This window comes from Rhinolophus hipposideros (assembly GCF_964194185.1).
Source record: "Rhinolophus hipposideros genome assembly, chromosome: 18".
Lineage (NCBI taxonomy): Eukaryota > Metazoa > Chordata > Mammalia > Chiroptera > Rhinolophidae > Rhinolophus > Rhinolophus hipposideros.
In genome coordinates this window covers 11,756,299-11,778,286 of record NC_138064.1, presented here as the reverse complement: position 1 = coordinate 11,778,286, position 21,988 = coordinate 11,756,299, and the positions used below count along the sequence as shown (strand labels likewise).

General features: G+C 48.3%; 2 protein-coding genes across 3 annotated transcripts in view; one reads left to right on the top strand and one right to left on the bottom strand.

The window, feature by feature from the left end:
- The window catches only part of GARS1 (glycyl-tRNA synthetase 1), a 44,520-nt gene extending 35,243 nt beyond the window's left edge, over positions 1-9,277 (top strand). The window contains exons 13-17 of the mRNA XM_081079264.1: positions 553-638; positions 2,093-2,202; positions 4,625-4,718; positions 5,379-5,569; positions 6,880-9,277. Of these exons, the coding sequence (XP_080935390.1) occupies positions 553-638; positions 2,093-2,202; positions 4,625-4,718; positions 5,379-5,569; positions 6,880-7,005 (607 nt within the window). The 3' untranslated portion in view covers positions 7,006-9,277. The remainder of the gene's footprint in view (positions 1-552; positions 639-2,092; positions 2,203-4,624; positions 4,719-5,378; positions 5,570-6,879) is intronic.
- Positions 9,278-18,266: 8,989 nt separating this feature from the next.
- The window catches only part of CRHR2 (corticotropin releasing hormone receptor 2), a 39,024-nt gene continuing 35,302 nt past the window's right edge, over positions 18,267-21,988 (bottom strand). Inside the window, exons 12-13 of one of the 2 annotated variants that reach the window (XM_081079180.1) lie at positions 21,746-21,787; positions 18,267-20,342 (exon numbers count right to left, since the gene is read on the bottom strand). In XM_081079180.1, coding sequence (XP_080935306.1) covers positions 20,202-20,342; positions 21,746-21,787 — 183 coding nt within the window. In that variant the 3' untranslated portion in view covers positions 18,267-20,201. The remainder of the gene's footprint in view (positions 20,343-21,745; positions 21,788-21,988) is intronic. The other variant, XM_081079181.1, reaches the window with a different exon arrangement.

Sequence of the window (21,988 nt, the reverse complement as noted above, 5' to 3'; positions counted from 1 at the left end):
TGTGGTCACTGATTTTGGGGGGAGAGTTTATGTTGACATATCACACTGAGTTATTAAACTTCTTTTAAGCTGATCTTCATCAGCATAAATAGCAGAGTTTATTTGGAAGTAGTGTGAGGGTTTTAAAGTTACTTTATGTAAGATGGCAAGCTGGTCATTTTTACATTTGTTCAGACAATAAATAGTGATCTTTTGCCAACAGGCCTGTTTCTGACACATTTATTGTCATTATTCTAAAATGGAATTTTTTTAAAAAAAATTGTTTTTAGTTTTACCTTGATCTCAAAACCAAAGGAATTAGTCATTAAGTCACGTGTGGAATTTTATAAAACTAGTCACACTTTTGGGTGCCTCCCAGAATACTGTTTGGTGTCATTGTTAAAATAATATTTAATTTGGTATTCGTTATGAAATAATTTAAATTTGACTTCAGCTCTGATATCTGGAGAGTTGACGGAGTTGTATTATACCTAAAATGAAAAACAGTTTGGCAATCTTTAAATTAAGGCATAGGATGTATGTTAACATATAATGTGCTTTGTTTCTTTGCAGGGAATTCACTATTGAAACTGAAGGGAAAACATTTCAGTTAACAGAAGACATGGTTAATGTGAAGAGATTCCAGAAAACACTATATGGTAAATTTGTAAAAATAGTTAAGAAACAAAAAAATATTACTCCTTAAACTTTTTTTTTAATAAGTTTTATAACGTAACCATTTTACAGAAAGTTTGAAGAGGAAAAAAGAGGAAAAAACATTATCTTGGGCCTCTTTTTAAAAAAAAACATAATTATACTCATATTGCAGAATAATTTATGATGTCAGCTTTATTATTTCGATGACCTGAGGTGCATATGAAGAATTTATCTGATTAAAAAGATTTTTTTTTCATTTTAAGGAAAAGTGCTTTTTTTCCTAAGCAAAAGAGGGAATTCACCCCTTCTGTCTTTTGTTGGCGAATTAACTTGTTAAAATTCATTTAGATTAGTGATCTTTCATGCTTTTTTAAAAGCCAAGGAGATAATGATTTTTCATAGAACAGATTCTGTGAATTGGGAACTGAATATTTTGGAACGTATCTGAAGAATGCTCATGGTTAATTGTGGCTGAATTAAAGATGGAAATGGAGACCAGTGGGCATTTGGAAGCTAAAAAGAGAGCAGGCCTCCTTTTCCATCTTTTTCTAGCCTGCTGGGTAGCCAGACTTCAGGGAGCTATAGAAGCAGTGGTAAGACTAAGCAGGGCTTTCTTCATAATCTGGGGCTTTTTAGCCACCGTCCTAGCAGGTGCTTCAGAGCCATACTTCACTGTTGCTCAGATGCCATGGAAGGATGGGCAGAAAACGCCTTGATGACATTTCTAAAGAGTTAATCTTTATCACAGACAAAAACGTTTTAGTTCTAGTTATCTCATTCCCTTGAAACAAACTCACCAAGGTTAGGATCAGTTGCCTTAGACCTGGCCAGTGCTTCTTTTGTGAATAGGTAATAATGAATACATTTCCTATAATAGGCCGCAGATACAGCCTCACCCGTGGTAAGAGCTGTGGGGGCCTTGGTAAATGTCTTTCATTGAGTGTTGGTCCCTGAGCAAACTTCTGTGAGGGCCTCCTGACCCCAGAACCTTGGCAATACAATGGCAGCAACTTGGCTTTCTTAAAAAAGAATTCTCATCAAGATAGCAAGATAGGAAGTAAAACAAACAAACCATTTGATACCTGTGTGTAGGAATTGTTCTTGTTCATTTTGCCAGCTATGGTGGTAGATTTTTTAGTTCTAGCAAAGTCTTATAAAAGCTCTAGAATTTTAATACTTTCTGCATAGGCAAGGCAGATGATAGATGAAATACCTTGGTACCTTGTTTCATTTTGATGCTATGTAAACAAAGAATTTAATTTGGTGAAAAAATTTTTTTCCTTCCAGGTTTCTCTTGAAAGGCATCATGTTTCCTACCAGCAAATAGTTTTTTGTTCTGATTTCTTTGTTTCATCCAGAATAGAGATATTTTTAGTGCTAATAAGGATTGTTTAGAGAGGACCCGAAATGCAGTATGTGGAGTTTGAGAGAATGTTACTGAATTTCTCTCTTGCAGTGGAAGAAGTTGTTCCGAATGTAATTGAACCCTCCTTTGGCCTGGGCAGGATCATGTATACGGTGTTTGAACATACATTCCATGTACGTGAGGGAGACGAACAGAGAACAGTAAGTTGTCTTATACTCTTCTCTGATAGTATCAGAAATGAAATTTGCTCAAGCGCGATAATAAGACTCCGAGTGATCAGTTGTTTGTTATTCACTGTAATGTGCTAATGCTGTTAACACTCGTCTTTGTATAACCGTTGACAAAGCAGTGAACGGTCTTGCATTGCTTCATTTGTGTGTAGAGTGTGCAAGTTATTCTAGATGCCTTTGTTTTAGTTGCCTGGTGCTTTCTGTTCTGAGACAGAACACATGACTTTAGGAAACTGTCTATGGAAGGAATAACACATTCTGCATATACTCGTGTTTTCAGAAAATCAGAAAGGAAGAGAGCTCAGAATTCAGCCAAACCAAAAAACAGTATCTCTGCGCTGATAAAGCATTAAAGGGAACCTCAACCGGCATAAAATTGTCTGGGGATGTAAATTCCTGGGTTCTGTTTCAGAAATAACTGACTCACGAGGTCTGAGACCCAGAGATCTGTACTTTTTTTTTTTTTTTAACAAAAACCCCAGATGATTCCAGTGTAGGAAATTGACAGCTCACAGATTGGGCACTAGTAGTTGGGGAATAGCCTTTCCTAGCATTTGGGCATTGCTAACAGTAAATATTTGTAAAAAGTCTTCATCAACTCTAAGTTTTCTGTTGGTTCTGATGCTTCTGAATGGCTCCATGCTTTCCACTTTATCTCTTCATTCTGCCTGACTTCACCTTTCTCACCTCGCAGAAATTAAACTCTTTTAACGTACAGGCACAGATTTCCAGGAAAATCAATCAGAAGAAGAATGGCTAGGCAAGAGAGGTTGTATATGTCGGATTAAGACCATTCTCAAGCTGGCGGTGTGCTAGTGTTGGAATCAACTTTGAGATTCTCCCTAGGACCTTTAAGCAATGGACTGCTGAGCTCTTGTGGTCAGTGTTTTAAAAAGTCTGGCGTACTGTTGGTAATATGTAGCTAATAAACTTACTGTTTTATTCTCTGTCCTAAAATTACATCTTCATCTCCTAGTATTTAAGGAGCAGCTTTTCATTCATTCACTAAAGAGTAAGAACCTGGCCTAGATACCAGGCATACAGACAGACATACGTAGACATGGTTCGTGAGGAATTGGTGACATGACTGGATGTGTTCTTTTTACAGGTCAAGTTTGCTTCTAGCAATTCCTGTTGATGGTGCTAATACAAAAGTGTTTAAAAAGTCTTTTAGCTGTTCCTTTAACTGTAACAGTATTGATAAAACTAGAGCTTTGATAGAAATTTCATAAGGGCTGAGCAAGAATAAATTAGTGACAGTGTTTCATGAATTGCAGAGTTTCCTGTCATGAAGGAAAATTTAGTTAGGTTGTAGGAAACCAAAACTGTTTCTAAATTATTAGCACAGGGGCCCTCAATCCATTTTCCTATAAATTTGGTATAAAAACATTGCTTGTAAGATTTTTTTTAAAAAGTATTTCTATAAAGGCAGGTCGCCATTTCTCTCTCACATAGAATTATCACAAGATACTTGTTCTGTTCTAAGAATTGGTGTTCTGTCTCTCAGACATACTGGTGGTGTCTGGGGTGAACTTACAGTGGGATATTCACCGCTGCTTGGCATTTAGCGTTAATTAGGTTTTGGGGGTGCGGGGCTAAACTGGAACCTGTGTCATTTATTATTTTTATGGGACCTAATCATTCCGAGTTCCATATTCTTGCCTTCAAGTGAACCTTTTGTATAAATATTATTTAAAAATTGTCTTCAGTTCTCATTTCCAATCCAGAATGGTAGACTAGTTTATCTTCCACAGAATACCTTTTCTTTCTTTTATTTATGAATACCTCTGAAATGTATTTCAGTGGCAGTTTGAGAGAACTGTACTTTTCAGTATACATACACAGAACATCTTTTTGTTTCATTTCATTCTATATAATTTCTTTTAGACATACGTTCGTGAGCTAATTAAACTCTTTGGTTTTACTCAGTCACTAAGATTCTTAGATCCTTCTGTTATGCTGAAACTCTTGAAGAACAGAATGGGATTTTGTTTCTTGGCACTGCCACTTATCATTTGACTATTTGGATGGAGGTTCTTTAGGCAGCTCCACAGAAAGAAGTAAGGCTGTAAGGCTTTTTATGTGGCACCAAAAAATGAGCATCTTCTGTAGTGGGTTTCAGAATGCTTTCACGTCATTTAACGTTTACAACAGACCTGTGAAGTAAGCTGAGCAGAGGTAGAGTCCTACTTTTTAAATGGAGAAACTAATGTGCAGAGAGAGTTCACTGAGTTGGTCCAAATTCAGATCTTTCCGATTCTGGTTCTGGTTATCCTGCTTTTTCTCATTTGTCACACAGCTTTTCATATTGTGTTTTCTGGTATTTTGATAGTGAAGTTTGGACATTCATATTCAGATTTTTATCAGCTAACATGTTTGGATTTCTTTCCAGTTCTTCAGTTTTCCTGCCGTAGTAGCTCCGTTCAAATGTTCCGTCCTTCCACTGAGCCAAAACCAGGAATTCATGCCATTTGTCAAGGAATTATGTAAGCAAATCCAGTTGAGTAATCGTCATGGGAACACTGTCAAGTAGAATGAATTTTAGGAAATGCTCTTTTTTTTCCAATAAAAATATGTATCGAATAAGGAATAAATCGAAGTGATTTTAGCCTCTGCTCTTAGCTCCAAGAGAGTGTGCTTGCTCAGGAGGTTTTCTCCTAGCATTTGAATGAGTCGGGGTAGGACCCTGGAGCCAGATTTCAAACATCCTCGTTTCTCCTATTGACTTTAGTGCTCACTCCATGGGGGCCACTGGTGGAGCTTAACAACCTTAGTGGGTCCCCAGCCACTGGGCCCACAGCCCTGAAAGGGAGCCTGGTGGTCATCTGGTGGGGCCCACACATGTCCGAGTCGGGCAGTGGGAAGAGGTCACTGGCTGCTCAGGGTCCCGCCCATGGAGGTGGTGGCGGCAGGAGCAGCCTCCCGGCCGTGGCTCTTGGGCTGAAACTCGTTCCCCTGGAGCCGTGGGAGGTGTAGGTACCAGACACGGGTTGGGCTCCAGCCAGGGACTTCATTATCTCTTAAACGGTAACTTATGCATGTCTTGCCTTCGTTCCAGTTGTAAGTTTCCTCAACACGTAAGACAACATTTCGATGACATTGGGACTCTCGGTTGTTTTATTTTGAATTTACTTCTTTTTGGATAGCGGAAGCCCTGACGCGGAACGGCGTCTCTCACAAAGTAGACGATTCCTCTGGGTCTATCGGAAGGCGCTACGCCAGGACTGACGAGATCGGCGTGGCTTTCGGCATCACCATCGACTTTGACACCGTGAACAAGACCCCGCATACGGCGACGCTGCGGGACCGAGACTCCATGCGGCAGATACGAGCAGAGGTGGCTGGCCTTGTCTTTGGTCGTCTCGGTCTTAGAAATGGGCTCCTTAGAAACCGGCTCCTTCTGATCGGAGGCGGGATTTGACGTATTTATGCTCCCCCGCCCTTTATTTTCTTTTTAATTAGAATCATAGGCTTGTAGCAGACAGAGTACAGATTCCCAAATCCCCTTGGTTTCATTATGAAAGTATCCATTAACGCTTCTCCAATATTTTATAGCCATTTGGATCACTCTCTGCTTCATTCTCTGGCAGTTTGGTTTTATAGGTGTTTGTTTACATTTGGGCAGGAGAAATAGGATCCCCAGGGGTTGTTGCCATCGTTTTTTTTGGCAGGCATTGCGGGGCTTAGACATTTTTATCTTTTATATTTCTCTAGAAATATACATGTATATACGTATACATGTATATGTATAAACTTTTCCATGCTAGTCCATTCAAAGCAGTGAATAATGTTTCTGTAATTTTACACAATGGGAAGGTAATAATGGAGATGGGAAAAGTACAGAAGGGAGAGAGTGGCCACTTTAATTGACATCCGCCTGATTCATTTATTAATTTTGAGCAGGTTTTTATTTAGAGTGTCTATTAAGTGCTCAGCTTGACACAGAGAGTTAGTAATAGGGAAAACAGAAGTAAAAGATGGCTTTTTCCAAAGGCGTTTCTAGTCTAATTCAGAAGTCACGGATTTCTGGCTTGTCTTTGTACAAAAGCAGATCTGGCTTCTCTAGACCTGCATTCCCATCGGGCAGTGGTTCTGCGTGTGCTCCCAGCACCAGCAGCACCCATCACCTGGTCGGCTTCTCCATCCCAGGCAGAGTGTGCCGTGGGGCCGGGGGTTGGGGAGGGAGACAGGGCAGGTAGCGCCGTCCTGCCGAGACCTCCAGCTGAGGCTCATGCATACCCAAGTCTGAGCACTGCGTTGTGGCTGAGGGACTGGTGGGCTCGTCAGTCGGGCTCTCCAGTTTGCCGGTCTACCCTGGCTCCCCTCACTCCTGTGATTTGACTGAACGCTGAAGTAACTGCAGGTGACATGGAGATTTGGAATAATCAGGAAAGGCCTTGTGGGAGAATTGAGTGATCCAGGGGGACTTGGCAGGCGTTCTAGGCAGAAACCCAGGTCTGGAAGGGAGGTGAGTGTAATGAAGTAAGAAGCGACAAGAAGCATTCTGTGGGGACCGGTTTGTAGAGGCAGCCTGTCATTATACCGACACCGAGTTGGCTCTCTAAAGTTTCCTGAATTCAGAGTGAATCCTTTCCGGCAGTCTAATCAAGTTGATTGATTTGTGGACTTCTCTTCGTTTTGCCCCAGGTCTCTGAACTGCCCAGTGTCGTCCGCGATCTGGCCAATGGCAGCATCACGTGGGCCAATGTGGAGGCCAGGTATCCTCTCTTTGAAGGGCAAGAGACTGGTAAAAAAGAGATAGTCGAGGAATGAGGACGATTTTGGCAACCTGTGACCACTTGCTGTAATAAAATAACTTATCATGTCCACTTTATAAAAAAAAAAACAGCATTGTTTGCGACTCTCCCAGGGACTGCATTTGACCCTCAGGCTGCCTGACCTGACCCATAATTAAAGTTGGAGGAATTCTGAACAAACTTGTACTCCACTGGCTCGTGTTTCCACATTTGCAGCAAAACTCTTTCTCCCACCTTTGGATGGACATGCTAATAGCTTGATGTTAAACACTAACAATTTTTTTTAATGAATGGCTTTTGGGGACTATAATTTGCATACCATAAAATTCACCAGTTTTACATATATAGATCAGTGATATTTAATATATTCACAGAGCTGTGCAGCCACCACTAAATTTAATTTTAGAACATTTCCATCGCTGCAGAAAGAAATCCGCGCGTTTGGGTCACTCCACATTCCTAGCCCAGCCCCAGGCAGCCACTTCTCTACTCTCTCTCTCTATAGATTGCCTTTTCTATTTTTCTCTCTTTCTGAGAAAGTGATGCACTGTGTTAAAGAGATAGCCATCTCTAAGGGGATGGAACGGCATGTGGAAAAGCTGAGGTGGGGTGGGGTGGTGGGAGCAATGGGCGGGAAGAAGGGGGCATTCTGGTGTGGGGTGTAGGGCTACCACCCGAGTGTTCGACGGACAGAAGTCTTTGCTCTTTACAGTCTCCAGGAGGGGTGTGTGGGCAGAAGTAGCCCTGGAAATCACTGCACTCGGTCCTGATGCTGGAGGAACCCACGTGCCCTGTCTGGCTTAGCAGTTCTCAGCCATCACAGTTCTTCATTCTAGTCTAGGGGGTTTGGGCTCAGCTTTTGAGGGACTTTACTTCCATTATATTTTTGTACAGACCACTCGGAGCACATGTGTTTGTTAGGAAAAAAATTGAAGGATGCACTTTTTATCTGCAGAATTAAGCCCTTGCCTAGTGCCTGTACTTCCCTTCATATAGTAAGGGGAGGGGAGGGGTGTCCTCCAGAATGTTTTCCTTTGTCTTGGGTGTGAGGAGCAGTGGAGTGAATCCCGGGGCTGCTCAGCACAGTGAGGTATTCAGTTAGAGACTTTGGGTAAGTCTTGAATTTCCGAACAAATCTTTTGGGGAAGAAAGTCTTACACTGAAACTTATTTCTCTTCTGCTGGGTGCTTTTTAAAGCATTCATGATTAGATCAGAAGGAACTCAGTTTTAAATAAACTGAGTTCTCAGTTTCCAGGGAGTCCTTTCCCCTCAAATTCCTTCTGCTCCTTAGCATATACTCGAGCTTTCTCACAGCGGTTTGTCTTTACTTCTTCCCACTTGTGTGCTTCCTTTACAGCAAGTACCCCCGTAGTCAAACGATCACCACCACCTCTGGCATTGTTAGGCGCTCACTCACAAGGAAAGATGTATTAAATAGGTAGTGGGATCATAAAGGGATTGGCACCAAAGCTCTCCACTTTTCATTGGCAAGTACATTTGTCTTGAGTTAGATGCTGGATATTAAATGCATAAGCCCTCCCTTTCTCTCTTCCTTCCCCTAAGTGCAATGCATGATTTCTCCTGAGAGAACACTCGCTGTCTCTAAAGGGATTGATTACCTGAGTGGGGAAGGCGGGCCCGTAGCAGAGCTGTCCGCTTCTGTTTGTATGCTGGATTCTTAACACAAGCAGGGGCAGAGCTGTTCTCTAAACGAAGAGGGTCTCTACACACACACACACACACACACACACACCTCTTCTGTGCAAGCCCAATGTGGATTTAAAACCAGGGAATTTTGGGCTTGATGCTCTGTGAGGCCTTTTTATTATTATTTATGTATTTGTTTGTGTCAAACTGGACTAGCTCAATCAGAGCTAGATAAATAGCACTGTCTCTCAGAGAAATTGCTCCTGTTCATCACTCTCCCCAAAAGTAGTTTTGGGGAAAGGTTAGGTTCTATCTGGTTTCCATGGAATTACATAACATAGTAGTTTCTTTAAAAATCTATTTTGGGTTGGAATTTAGGGTATTCAGTCAAATACCGTAAGGAGTTATGTCTAGAGAGGGGTCTGTGCCTGCCTTCTGTAGGAGAAACGTACTGTTGCTTAACGGCTTAAATAGCAAAATACTGAATATAGATGGATGTTCTGGAAAAAGAATTCATTGTTAAGTCATAAGTGTAGAAATGATCTTACTCATTGCATGAACTGGTACTAGAGATGTCAGAGTTCTTTGTGACGACAACTGGCGTAAGTTTTTTGTGCAATAAATCACTGAAAATAGGTTCATTCTAGACCTTTATTTACTGTTGTTCCCTTAACCAGGATAAACTTTGGGTAATGGTAGTGACTGTCTTAGCCAGTGGAATGTATTCCTGAAAGAAGCGGATACCCTGGAAATAATCCTAATTATCTCTGGATGGAGCTGCATATAAATTAAGCCCCTGTCCCCAGGGAACAGTGTTATTTTCTGTCTCTTGGGTGGGGCTAGGATGGAGACCTTTGGCGAGCATCGCACCTGTCAAACAGCCTGGCACCAGCATCTTTGCACATAGTCTGACTGTTTAAAGCAGGGCTTTTTTTGTTTTTTGTTTTTGGCATTTGGCCAATACCGCAAAGAACTGTAATTGAAGATGCAGTAAGTGAACAGGTGAATAATTTTGCTGTGCCTCAAAATTCACCTCTGATTACCTCTTCATTAATTCTTGGTCATTGGGCTGCCTCTGCGCAGTAATTGTGTTAAGACCACATGGATGGAATTAATGTCTCTTCCGGAAATTGGGATATAATTTGGGAGCTTGGGCAGGAATTGCCTGAGACGCTGCCTGTGGCTCCGCCCTCTTTCCAGGAGCTCCTCTTGTGCTGGTGACGTGCTGTTCACCCAGCCGCGTGGTACCTCTTCCCTGCATGTCAGAGGACACACCTGTTTAAACCTGTTGCAGCAGCAGAAGATGCAGGGGCAGTGTCCTCAACCGTGGCTGCACATCAGAATCACTTGAGCTTTAAAAGCTCCTCACGTCTGTGCCCCCCTCGGACCGATATAATGAGTTTCTCCAGGGCAGGGCCTGGGGATCAGTATTACTCTGAAAGCTCCTTAGGAGAACCCCTGCTATAACGGATGCCTCAGCTTGACCCCCAGAGTGGGGAGGAGGCTGCTGAACGAGGGGTGTCTTGACAATAGGGGTCAAGCTGTCAGTACCAAAGTGTCCAGAAAAGATGAGTTTAGGGGCACTGTTTGTGTTACTCCACTGAGATGACCATAAATGTGCTCTCAGAAACCCCAGGCATCTCGACAGCTTATGTCCTGGCCCCCCGTGTGTAGGATTGGGGGAGTGAATCCCTCTCTGCCTCGTGAGCGTGGCCGCCTCTTTCCCCAGAGACTTCAGTGAAGTCGCAGCAGTGTTTCCAGGGAGAAAGGCTCATTTGTGGGGTGCCTACATGTGCCCGGCTGTCTGCGAAGGGGTTCCTATGTGTTGGTCTCTCTTGACCCTCACAGTAATTTGAGTATCATTGTCCTTTGACATAATGTTCGCTTCTCAGGTTCACTCTGCTAGCAGGGGACAGCCAGTTCTGAACCATGTCCAGAGTCCACGACCGCATCACAGGGGGCTGACGGTAGGCTGCCCTTTGTGTTGCTGGTTTCTCCCTTTTGTGCCTAAGGACGAAGAGGACTAGAAGAAGGGTCTCAGGAAAGCTTTTCTTTAAAAAGAGAAGTACTCCAGGAGAGCAGCGTCGCTGAACCAGGAAAGCCCCATGCTCTGACAGCGGTGCACACTTACCTTGTTAAGTGTAGGGGAAGCGTGAGCTCTTGCAGTCCAAAAGGCTGACCCTGAGCCGAGAGCCAGCTCCGTCACTGTCTCGGGATCTTGGAGTCGGCTCTGTGGCTAACTGGACAGGCTCCTAGGTCTGTAAGAAAAGGAGGCCCGGAGAAGCCTGCTGCTTTCCTTCCTGTCCTTTCACCATCCTGACTGCACCTCAGCCACACTCAGTCCCTCATTACAAAGTTGAAACAGTTTGTCGCTATGGAGAAATGCTTATTTGTACATAACCTTGCCCCACGACTCAAGATTTTCCCTTCTTGTCCCACACTTTGAAGTTGGTAAAAGCAGATTCCTAGCAGGGCTAGGAAGTCGTTTATCAGCCAAGATTTATTTCAAGGGAACCTTGTCTATAGAACTCCTTGAGGGTGTTGCTACCACTAGAGAGATGATGAGAGAAGGGGCGCGAAGACTATTCATCGGCCCACTGTGAGTTTCTGTCTCCAGGTACCCCAGTTTCTGTCCTCAGTTACTGGTTTTGCGTAATGCCCTATCTGGCTTTCTTTCTCTTCTCTTCTCTCTTTCTGTCTGATCTGGCCCTTGCTCATCTCCCCACTTTTATCTCTTGTCCACTCTTCAGTGTTAGCCCATTTGGGGTGGTTACCACAAAGCACATACAGCTTTACTTGGCGTCAGGTAGTCCTTTCAGAGCATTCGTGTTTGCCTTGACACTTAAGGGTTATTTGTGAAGCCATTTAAGGTTCTCTTGGCCAGGATAGACACGTGTCAGGGAACTGAGACCCCGGTCCAAGCATTTAGGGCACAAAGCTCGGCAGTTTACGTGATGGATAATGCTGTGAGAACTGTTCTAAAGGAACTATGAGGTAGGGCCCTTGCTTGGAGAGGGGAGCGCTGAGTTGTCACTTGAGTCACTCGGTCCTTTTGCTCCTCTCCTTGAGGGTTTGTTTCCTTTTCTGAAAGCTGGTTGCATAGAATGATTTTAGTAAGTCTGTCCATGAAACAGCTGAGTAATACGTCTCTCCCCTGCACTCCTTGGAGGTGCCATCAGAGCACTGTCCTTCTCCTGACTTCTCTGCTTTTAATAACTGGGTTCAGAATCCGCAACCATTTTCATTTTCTTGCCCAATGTCATTTCCTGCTGGTGCGGTATTACAACAGTCAGACAACGTTGGAGGCAGACGTGTGAGTCAGGCTCTGACACTACGGGTAGTGTTACCTTGTTACCTTGCAATTTGTATGATCTAAAAGAATTTGTATTGACCATTAAAGAAACTGTCTTCCTTTAGAGAGAGAGAAGAAAGAAGGAAAAAAGCCCTCCATCAGCAGGGCTTCAGGTAGATGGACCTGTATTGGGCCCAGTGGGCTGGCTGGGCCTTGTGTTAAGTGAACAAAGCAGAAAACACCCAATCAGAACAGCAAGTGTTGTTAACGCTTGATGTCCCAGAGGTCTCTTAAACTATCCTCATTTACAAAATTTTTTTTTCCTTTTGCTGTTCTGATTGGGTGTTTTCTGCTACCTTGTCTTCCAAATTACTAATTTGATCTTCTGCTTCATCTAGTCTGCTGGTGATTCCTTCCAGTGCATTCTTCATTTCAGTTATTGTATTCTTCACTCCTGACTGGTTCTTTTTTATGGTTTCTTTGTCCTTTTTTTATGCTTTCTATGTCTTTGTTGAAGTTCTCACTAAGTTCCCTGAGCATCCTTACAACCGTTGTTTTGAATTCTGTCATTGGTAGGGTGCTTGCCTCCGTTTTGTTTAGTTCTTGTTCTGGATTTTTCTCCTGTTCTTTAATTTGGGATATGTTTCTTTGTTTCTTCATTTTAGCTGCCTCTCTGTTTGTTCCTATGTATTAGGCAGAACTACTATGTTTCTTGCTGGGTGCCCTTATGTAGTAGGTGACCTTTGGGTCCCTGTCGCAGTCTCCCTGGTCGCCTGCTCCGGGGATTCCAGGAGTGTCCCTGGTGTGGGTTGTATCTGCCCTCCTGCTGTAGTTGAGCCTTGATTACTATTTGCATGTCAGTGGATGGGATTGACCCTCAGGCTGGCTGTGCAGTTTGGCCATATCCGTAGCTTACAGGCTGCGTTGCGGGGGCTTAACACACAGAGCAGGATTCACTACCAGCGACGGCCTGGTAGGAGCTACAAAGCAATCCATGGTTGGTTGCTGCTTGTGCTGGACCTGGAGGCATGTGGGAGAGGCGGTGCTGTGAACTGAGGATGGCTGCCACCAGTACCGGGCCTGGGGTAACTGCAGAAAGCCGCAACACACCGAGGCCTGCTGCCACCTGCTGCTGGTTGCTGGCTCCAATAAAGTTCAGCTGCTCATAAAGCCTCCTGCTGTCCTGAGTTAGGTGTGGCGGGTCTCAGTGAGCCAGCAGGGCGGAGCTGCAGAGCTCGCCAGGCCAATCAGATTCAGGTTTGGCCCTCACGGAGGGGGCGGGCTCAACACAGGAAAGGGGGCGCCCGCCTGCCTGCTGCACAGGAGGAGGACCTCACAGGGAAAGTGCTGGCAGTCCTCCAGGCCACCCCCTCAGTCTGCCACACACCTCAGTCTGCCCCACGCACGCCTCAGACGCCCCCCGAGTCACCAGCCCTCCTCTGGAGCCCAAGGTGAGTGCCTGCGAGCGAGTCTGTGCGGGCCGTTTAAGAGGACATCTGGGTTTCCCGTAGCCTTCCATCCCACCTGGATGGTTGGAATCCCTACTTTTTCACAGCCAGATGTTGTGGGGGCACCTCTTCCGGGAGCTCGGTGTGAGGCTGGGGTCCCTGCTCCTCCCTGGGGAACCTCCGTGGCCGAGATATCCTTCCCAGTTGTCATCCTCAACACGGAGGTTTGCGGCCTGTTCCATGTCTCCACCCCCACCTACCAGTATCCAACGGCTCCTTCTTTGTATTTTTAGTTACAGGACTTCTGTTTGGCTTCAGATGGTTCTCAGGTTGGCTGTTCTGTAACTTAGTTGTCATTTTGATCTGTTCACGGAATGAGGCAAGCACAGTGTGTAGCTACTCTGCCTTCTTGGATCGTTCAGCTCATTTTGCTCTTTTTCCTTTTTAAACTGAATGTTCCCATCGTGCAGGATTTTTAGGAGGATTAAATGAGAAAGTACTGGTGAGACTTTTAGTCCGGTCTGCCATGCAGAGACGTGCCGTGTTCACTTCCGTCCTTGCCCCTCCACGTTCCATGACGGCTACATCTGGCCTGGCCTGTGTGCTGTGTATTGTGTCTTGTTTCCTTCCACTGTGCTTCAGGAGAAGGTCCCTCTAGCAATCTCACTTAGAAAACAATTCCCTATCCCCAGGCACCAAGAGGAAAGAGTCCAAGGGACTAAGATTGTATACATTTAGTAGCTTTCAGATTCATGCTTTTGGAATCCTTTGTTCAAATGAAATCTGTCTTGGAACCCTGATATTTCCCGGGTACTAGCAGTTCGGGGCTGGGCCAAACAAGGCCCTGCCTCCCAGCCATTCACAGACCCAGCCTTATGTACAGTAGGTGAGTGTGGACACCCAGGAGCGCTTGGCCCAGGCGGGAAGGTAGCGTTGCCTGTCACGGGAAGGGGCGGGGGGCACAGTGGGGACACAGCAAGCAGAGGCGAAGAGCCCACGGAGCCCTCCTGCCTTCGCGAGAACCACTCCTGGAGTGTGAAAAGTGCAAGTTCACACCTTCCGGCTTGTGTTTCATGAGATCTGGTGTGGGCTCAGAAAGCCGAGAGGCTTAAAATGCCCTGGTGCTTCTAACACACACAGGCTTGAGCACCACCAATTAGGGAATCCTTATTAGCTAAATGAGAGTGTTTCAATTTTATCCTGGGGTCAGGGGCTCTTAAACGTGGGTCTGGGGTTCTTCTGAGGATTTCTGTAGAAATTCGATGCACTCTTTAATACACTGTAATTTTACATTTTAGACGTTCCTATTTTTCTAAGGAAAAGAATCCATCATTTCCAAGGAAGGAACTCTTCCTTCTCCTTCCTTCAGCCATAAAGACCTTCACATTCAACTTAGGTGTGGGAGAGGGTGAGGCGGAGCCCAGAATCTGTTTCAAGTGAAGGCATGAGAAGGCTTTGGAGACACAGGGCAGGGAGAGTCATTTGCTTGAACTAGGAGTTGGGTGTGACGGTCATTTGCGTGAACTAGGGGCACGGAAGGACAAGGTATTGGGGTCACGCTGGAAGAAGGAGGAAAGGAGGCAGCAGCAGGGGTGCTCATGGGCTCCCCTTCCCCGGAGAACAGAGACCAGGACTGGGGAGGCAGGCAGAAATGACACTGCAGACTTTCTCCACCTTCTTGGACAGGGGGCCTCCATGGGGATCCTTGATGCTGGGTTGTTTATCACGGTTGCGCCTCCGGGAGCCAGAAGGGGCCTTCTCCACGTCCTGCAGAGCTAATGAAGCATCATAATTAATTACTTGGTTGTATTCACAGCAGAGACTGAGGGACAGTTTGCTTCCTCAGCTGGAATCGGCTCCTCCCTCCCGGTCCCTGCTCACTCATTTGGCCAACAAGCAGTTACCAAGGCTGGACTTATCTAACAAGGGCCTTTCTCCGGAGGCTCTCTGTTCAACAGGCTAGCTAACATTTGGAAGTTTCTGCAGATCCAGCTGTCATCATTCATGCATTCAAGCAGCATTGGTAGCCCTTGTGTCCTCAGACAAACGTGGGGTTTAAGTAGGGTGATCACATAGTTGATTGTTCAAACCAGGACGCTTGAGAGTGAGGGGGGGCTTGGAATCACTCCAGGACGACAGGCCTACGTCTAGCCGAGCCGGGGCAGGCCAGGGCTGCTCACCCGACCTGAGGACCTGGTGGGGGACAGGCTCCTCCTCTGTCCAGTAGGAAGTCAGCATCCATCGAGGCGCACAGCCCCTGGGGATGAGATGAATCTCTGGACGCCTGCAGTGGCATCTTGGGAAGATGAGGTTCTCCTCCAATTTTCCGTCCACATGTGAGGTGGAGAAGAGGGGAGGCCCTCGGGGTGGGCCTGGCCTCCGGGCGCTGGTGGTGGGGGATTGAGCTGAGAATATTCCCTCTGTGCAAAGCTAATAGACCTCGGATTCTGTGAGCCTTTGGTCTGTCTTGCTAGCAGCACTGGACTCTAGCCTGGGAGTTAACCAGCTCTGGGTGAAATGAATAGGAAAGTCAGTTTATTCAATGACTTCATAGAGCTCTGGGTGCAGAGCTCTTGCTAAGATAGCAGCCCGTGCCTCCAGCACGTCCAGCGGAGCCTCTGCTCCCAGCAGGGACATGCTCGCACGGAGGCTTCCTGCCAGAGACGCCCTTTGATCTCCCGCCTGTAGGACAGACAGGATTTGCCCAAGGGAGGCCACTGTGAAGGTTCCAGGGGTGTATGGGGGGTCGGGGGTGAGGGGTGGCATGCTGCAGCTCTGTGAGAGGGCCCTAAGCTCTAAGCAAAAGAAATCCCTAACAAGAAAACCTGCGGGAACCAATCAACACAGGGCGGTGATCTCAGCCCACCCCCTGCGCTTTCCTCCTGCTGGTAAACGTCTCCAAGTGGGGCAGCCCCACCTGGAGACTCAGTGGCACCTGAGGGCAGAGCCTGGTTGGAAACCATACTGAGCACATTGATGAATAAATCTGTGTGTTTTAAAACTGCCTCTTTCCCTCTTACTATAGTTGCCTTCCCCTAGAGAAGTTTCCAGAAAAGCAGGTCACTCTCTCCCTTTCACTTTCTACAGTACGTGTGTGAAGAGAGGAGGTGTTTTCTTGTTCTGTGGCTCCCACACATGACAGCAACAGAATCACCTGGCGGGCTTGTTAAAAGTGTAGACTCCTAGATTCCCACCCGGTCTGGAAACAAAGGGTCCCAAAGTCTGCTCTCCACGTGCAACCTGCTTGGTTCGGATGAAACACCAGGTGTGTTCTCAGGGCCATGCTCGGCTCCCTGTCCCAGAAACCTCATCTAGCTTGGGCCTACCGTGGGCGTGGGCTGACGTGGAAAAAGCAGGTGCAGATGGCAGGCGCTGACGTGCGTTTCAGTCCTCAGGCCTGATGCCCTTCTTCCTGCCAGGACAGGCGGACGTGGGTGCTGAGAGACACACCCAGGGAACCACAGAGCACAAATCCTTTTCCCTGCTTTCACCTTGTACTGTTTGGGGAGCTGTTCATTCCCAACTAGATTTTGAGTTTCTTGAAATAGGAACCTTGTTTACTTCATAGTGTTATTTCCTTACCTGGCGCACAGTGGTGCTCGGTAAGTGGGGGAGAACACCTGCTGGACGCCTCCGTGGCCCGGAGTGTCTGTGAGTGTCCACCTCCATGCCTGTGAGCCTCTGTGTGTCTCCGTCTCTGCACAAGTCTCCGGGCCGGAGGTGAGTTCTGTGAGGGTCTGAACGCCCCGTAAATCCACTTCTGTTCTGCCGCTGGTTATCCTCCTCCACGGGAGACTTGGGGGCTTGAAGCGTCAGCCTGGGTAGCACTTCCCACCCCACAGATGCTCCATCACCTCAGGCACTGTATGGCCCCACTTGGATGATGGCCCCCTGGGGCCTGGATCTGTGCTGGGGGAGGGGCCAGCAGCTGGTGTGAGGCATACCCTTGTGAGCACGAATCTCCCCCAGCTTTATAAATTGCAGGGGTGAGGGTGAAGGGGTAAACAGGACAGCCTAAGGGCCCCAATGATCTGGGTGCTAGAACTTGCCTGCTAAAGAGGAGAGTCTGTTAACGAGGCCGCTTTCCAGGAAGGCCAGCTCAGCGAGGGGCTGCCCCCACTGAGGATTGGCTGGGCTGCAAGGAGCAGGTGCCTAATGAGGCTCACACGTGGGTTACCCAGAGAGAGGGCCGAATGGCTCGTGGCCCCTCAAGGCAGGAGCTCAGAGGGGGCCACGACCCGTCTGAGATGCAGGGTCAGCATGGAACCAAAGAGGGACCTCCTCCAAACTGGAGAAGGAGCAGGGCAAACTGCGGCTGCTGTTCTCCCGGGCAGGGGAGCAGGCCACGGAACAAATGAGCTGGGCACACATCTGAGGAGTGAGCGGTGATGAGTGCCTGGGATGTGGCTTCTCTGATGAGCAGTCTCTTCCTGCCAAAGAGGTCTCCAGGTGGCCTGGGAGGCTAATGGAAGGGGCCCTCAGGCCACCTCTATGTGCACCACGGCCCTCCCTCGGGAGGGCACAGTCAGGCGGCCCAGCACCACCCTGTGCCCTGCACAGCGCTGAACCCCTCTCCTGCCCAGACCTAGCGCCGGCTGGCATCCAGGTGCCCATGGTGACAAACTGAACGAGCACTTGCTGGGGCTGCAAAGCCCTTGGCAAGTCTGATAATTCTCGATTCATGTTTTTAGCCAGATCTAAAGGGGGCTTCTCCAGGAGGCCAGCGGACATATCATTGGTGATGCTAGAGAGCTATGCAATTTTCAGCACACTTCCCAGGGGTTCAGAGAATCGAGTGACATCCACTTACCACTTACCGATGTGAAAAGGCCTCTCAGCATGTAAAATTATAAAAAATGAGAAAAGAAAAATGATGCCGAGCTAATTCATTGTAGCAATCAATATTCATTCACAGACTCATGAACAATTAAGTTCCTATCCATTTCATGAAGTGTGTTTTCAATAAATTTTCCTTTTTGGGTTTAACAATTACTTATAAAAACCTTTAGTATCTATGTGGTTTTAATCAATTGCATACTGTATTTTATATCAAAAAATAGTTGTAATAACTCCATCCAAAAAGAACCCTAAGAACTTTTGGTCACTGGAAGTTAAATATTTCAATTTCTAAATAGATTTTGTATCAGAGAAGTAGAATAAGGTGAGCAATTTCAACCATAAAAAATACTGCATTGTTATAAAATTTTATAGGCAAAATGGAATGGAGAAAAAGGAACAATGTAAAATTTTCAACTGTTAAAGAAGAGTGGTTGTATTTTTTTTTTTTTTAATAGATGAGAGTAGGTATTAAGTCACTGCTGTGTTTGGAGTCTGTGTGATGTTTCTTAAAGTGTTGTGGCAGCTTTATTTTAAAACGTAAATGTTTACCAAATGTCAGAAATCACATCTCTCGCTAGTTTTAAAACTTATATAAAAAACATTATACGGCAACTTAATGTATGCAAGATGGGATAGTTTTTAAAAATGTGTGTGTGTGTTGGGGGGATGTACCTAGAGCAAAGCCCTCTGAAACCCTGGCCTGATGGCTCCTTCTGTCCCTGGACTACCAGCCTCTCCTACAAGCCAAGGCGGAAACGGCCCTGTGGTTGGTGCTCATGGAGACTGTGGGCTTTGTCTGTCTTCCCTCCAGTTGTACAACCTGGGCCACTGGGACGGGCCGTGGCATGCAGGCTAAGTGTACCTCTCCTCCGTGCTGAATTCAACTGCCCTTGGTTGGGGAGAAGGGGCAGATTTGTCCCGGGGGAATGATAAGAGATAGGCCTGCAGGTGTACAGGTCAGAGGAAGAACCAACCCCAGGCAAGGGCCAGAGTCTGCATACGAGGGTGCACCTAGCCCACTATCCTTGGCCCACGGCACCCCTTGGGATGCCTGGTGGACCTGTGGGGAGGCTGTTTCCACAGAGGCATGGTTTATTTCAGAGAACAGAGATGTCATTTCTGAACGGGAGGCTGAAGTCCAGTCTTGGGTGGGGGCTGGGGGATTAGCTCCAATCACTAAAGACATACTTTGGTTTCTGCTATTTCTACCTCCTTCTCCCGGCTCATCCCCTGTGCGGCTTCTCCCTGTTTCGACCTGCACTATGTATCTGGTTGTCCGAAGAGTGTATGGCTGCCCTGGCCGTGTCCCTTCCCCAAGCCCCTAACTCTATGGACTAGGCTGAGAACAGGTCTCCCAGAAAGGAGTCAGCATCCTTCAGGGGGCCCCAGGAGCAGGAGGATGGCTGGGTCGGGGCTGGGGTGGAGATGAGGCGTCTTCTCTAGGAGAGAGGCCGCGGGATGCAGCCTTTACTCCAGCTGCTGTGCCTCCCCTCAACGGCAGAGGGCGGCACCGAGTATGGAGGCCGCAGGCAGGGCGCAGGGCTGACCGTCACCCTGCTGCTGGCGGGAAGGCCTGCACCATGAGTGGGCAGGGGAGCCCCGGGTCTGCCACCAACTAGTTGTGGGACTTGCGCAGGCCCTTCCTGGCCCTGGGCCTCAGTTTTCCCATCTGTGAATGGGGCTACAGTGAGGATCTAGTGCGAGAAGCTGGTGTGGACAAATGCCTGAAGACATGTGCCCCGCTCTTCCTGGAGGCGGCGGGGCTCCTGTGACCTCTCCGCTCCGCTCCCTCTCGCACTGAGACTTAGGCCCCGCTGGCCCTGCTTCCTTGGGCACTTGTGCTACTGCACAGCCTGTCTCCTGCCAGGCTGTCCTCTTTTCTGTCCCCACCAGAGCCTGCATGGCGGGGAGAGCCCAGAGTGGGCAGTGGGGGAGGAGGGGGAGGCTGTCCCGACAGTGACAGGGGAGGCAGGGCGACCGACGGGTCATACAGCGGCTGTCTGCTTCATGCTGTGGAAGCTTGTCCGCGTGGGCGACGTGGGGATGGACATGGCCCGGGCCACCGGGACGCGGAGGGCGTGATGGTCTTGCCAGCGGTGCCACCTCTTCCTCATGGCCGAGCGCACCTGGGGAGGGCGGGGGGAGGTGGAGACTCAGCCGAGCCCTCAGGGGCCAGTCCCGGGGTCCCAGACATTGCTCTGGCCTGCTCCCTGCCCCTTGCAGGGCCATAAGGGAGGCTGACGTGGCCCTCCTGACTGCCACCTTCACACCCAGGGACTGGCGGCTTCCAAAAGTGGGGTCGTTCCCCTGCGGCCGTTGGCCCTCGGAGCTCACGGCCCCCCTCGCAGCGTGTCTGGGGCCCTCGTTGCCCAGCCCTGTCCTGGAGACCACCGCAGCCTTCCTTTAGAGGCGCTGCCTTCCCCTCCTGACTCGCTCTGCCCCCACGATCCTGCACTGAGGACCCACACCTTCCGCTCCCCTGGGTCCCTGCTGCGGTGCGTGCTTCACTCAGACCACGTGTTCTTCCTCCTGAAACGCCTTCTGTGCCACCTACTGACAGGCTGCCCTCACTCCCCCTAGCACATGCCGCCCAGATAGAAAGCTAACACTTCTATTCATGTCAAAGCCTGATCGTCACTGGTGCCATTTTCTCATTTGTACTGCAACTGAAGAGCTTTCCTGCAGAATGGGCCGTGTCCCCTGCATGCTAGCCTAGCATATGGCTGAACAGAATAAATGCTCCAGGAGCACTCCCAGTTTGTTTGCTTTAGTGGCTCCTTCTCTCCCTGCCCTCTGGCCCGCAGTTGCAGTCTCCACTGTTAGACTTGCCCACCTGGGGACTGCTACTTTGAGTGACAGGCCCCAGGGCTGCAGAGCCCCCCACCATCGCCTTGTACATCGGCACGGGAAGTGACCTCAAGGCCACACTGGCATTCTTCTGGAGAGTTTGAAGGCGCTCAGCTCTGGGCGCTGTGTCTGCTGTCTGCCCCAGAACCTCCCCTCAGGCCTAACTGAGCGTCTCTCTCAAGTCAGCCGTCCTGGGCCACGTGAGCTAACCAGGCTTCAGCCGGTGCCTGGCTCCCTGGAGCCCGCCTGGAGCTGTGTGGTCTCCCGTGCAGCACAGGGAGCGTGCTGGGGTCTTTTCTGTTCCCTAGGTCCACAGAGGCCTGGAAGCACGGCTCATATTTGACACGCTCCAGGAAGCTTTCTCCTGTTGCCATCTCTATCCTGGCTCCTGTCTTCTGTGAGACCCTGCAACCTGGGCTCCCTGCGCCCCCAGCTGCCCCGGGGCATTGGTGGGGTGCTGGCCCATTGTCCCAGGCTTGCATACACTGGGTGGAGTTCCTCAGGCAGGGTTCCTGCCCGCCAAGGCTGGGTGGTTTCCTGACCTTCCATTCTCCAGGGTGGAGCTGAGCAGAGCCAGGGACCCCCGGGCACTCCCGAAAGGCTGGGTGGCCCCACTGGAACTGCCCTGGAGTGGGGTGTGAGCACCTCAGAGCCCAGACCTCCCCGGGGCCCGGTCTCATACCTCTCCATTTAAGAAGCAGTAGAAGACAGACACAAAGAAACCCTAGAAAGGAAGGAAGGACCTATCAGTGGTCTGCGTGGGGAGGCGCTCTGCCTGAGGGGTGGCGTAGGGACGGATGGCCGGGGAACACCGACCGGGATCCCGGCTCAGAGTTGGGGGGTCCCACCCCCATGGTGCAGGTTTACTGGGGTCCACTGTGGTGGCAGGCGCCACACGTCCTCAGAACAGCTGCCGGGCCAGCAG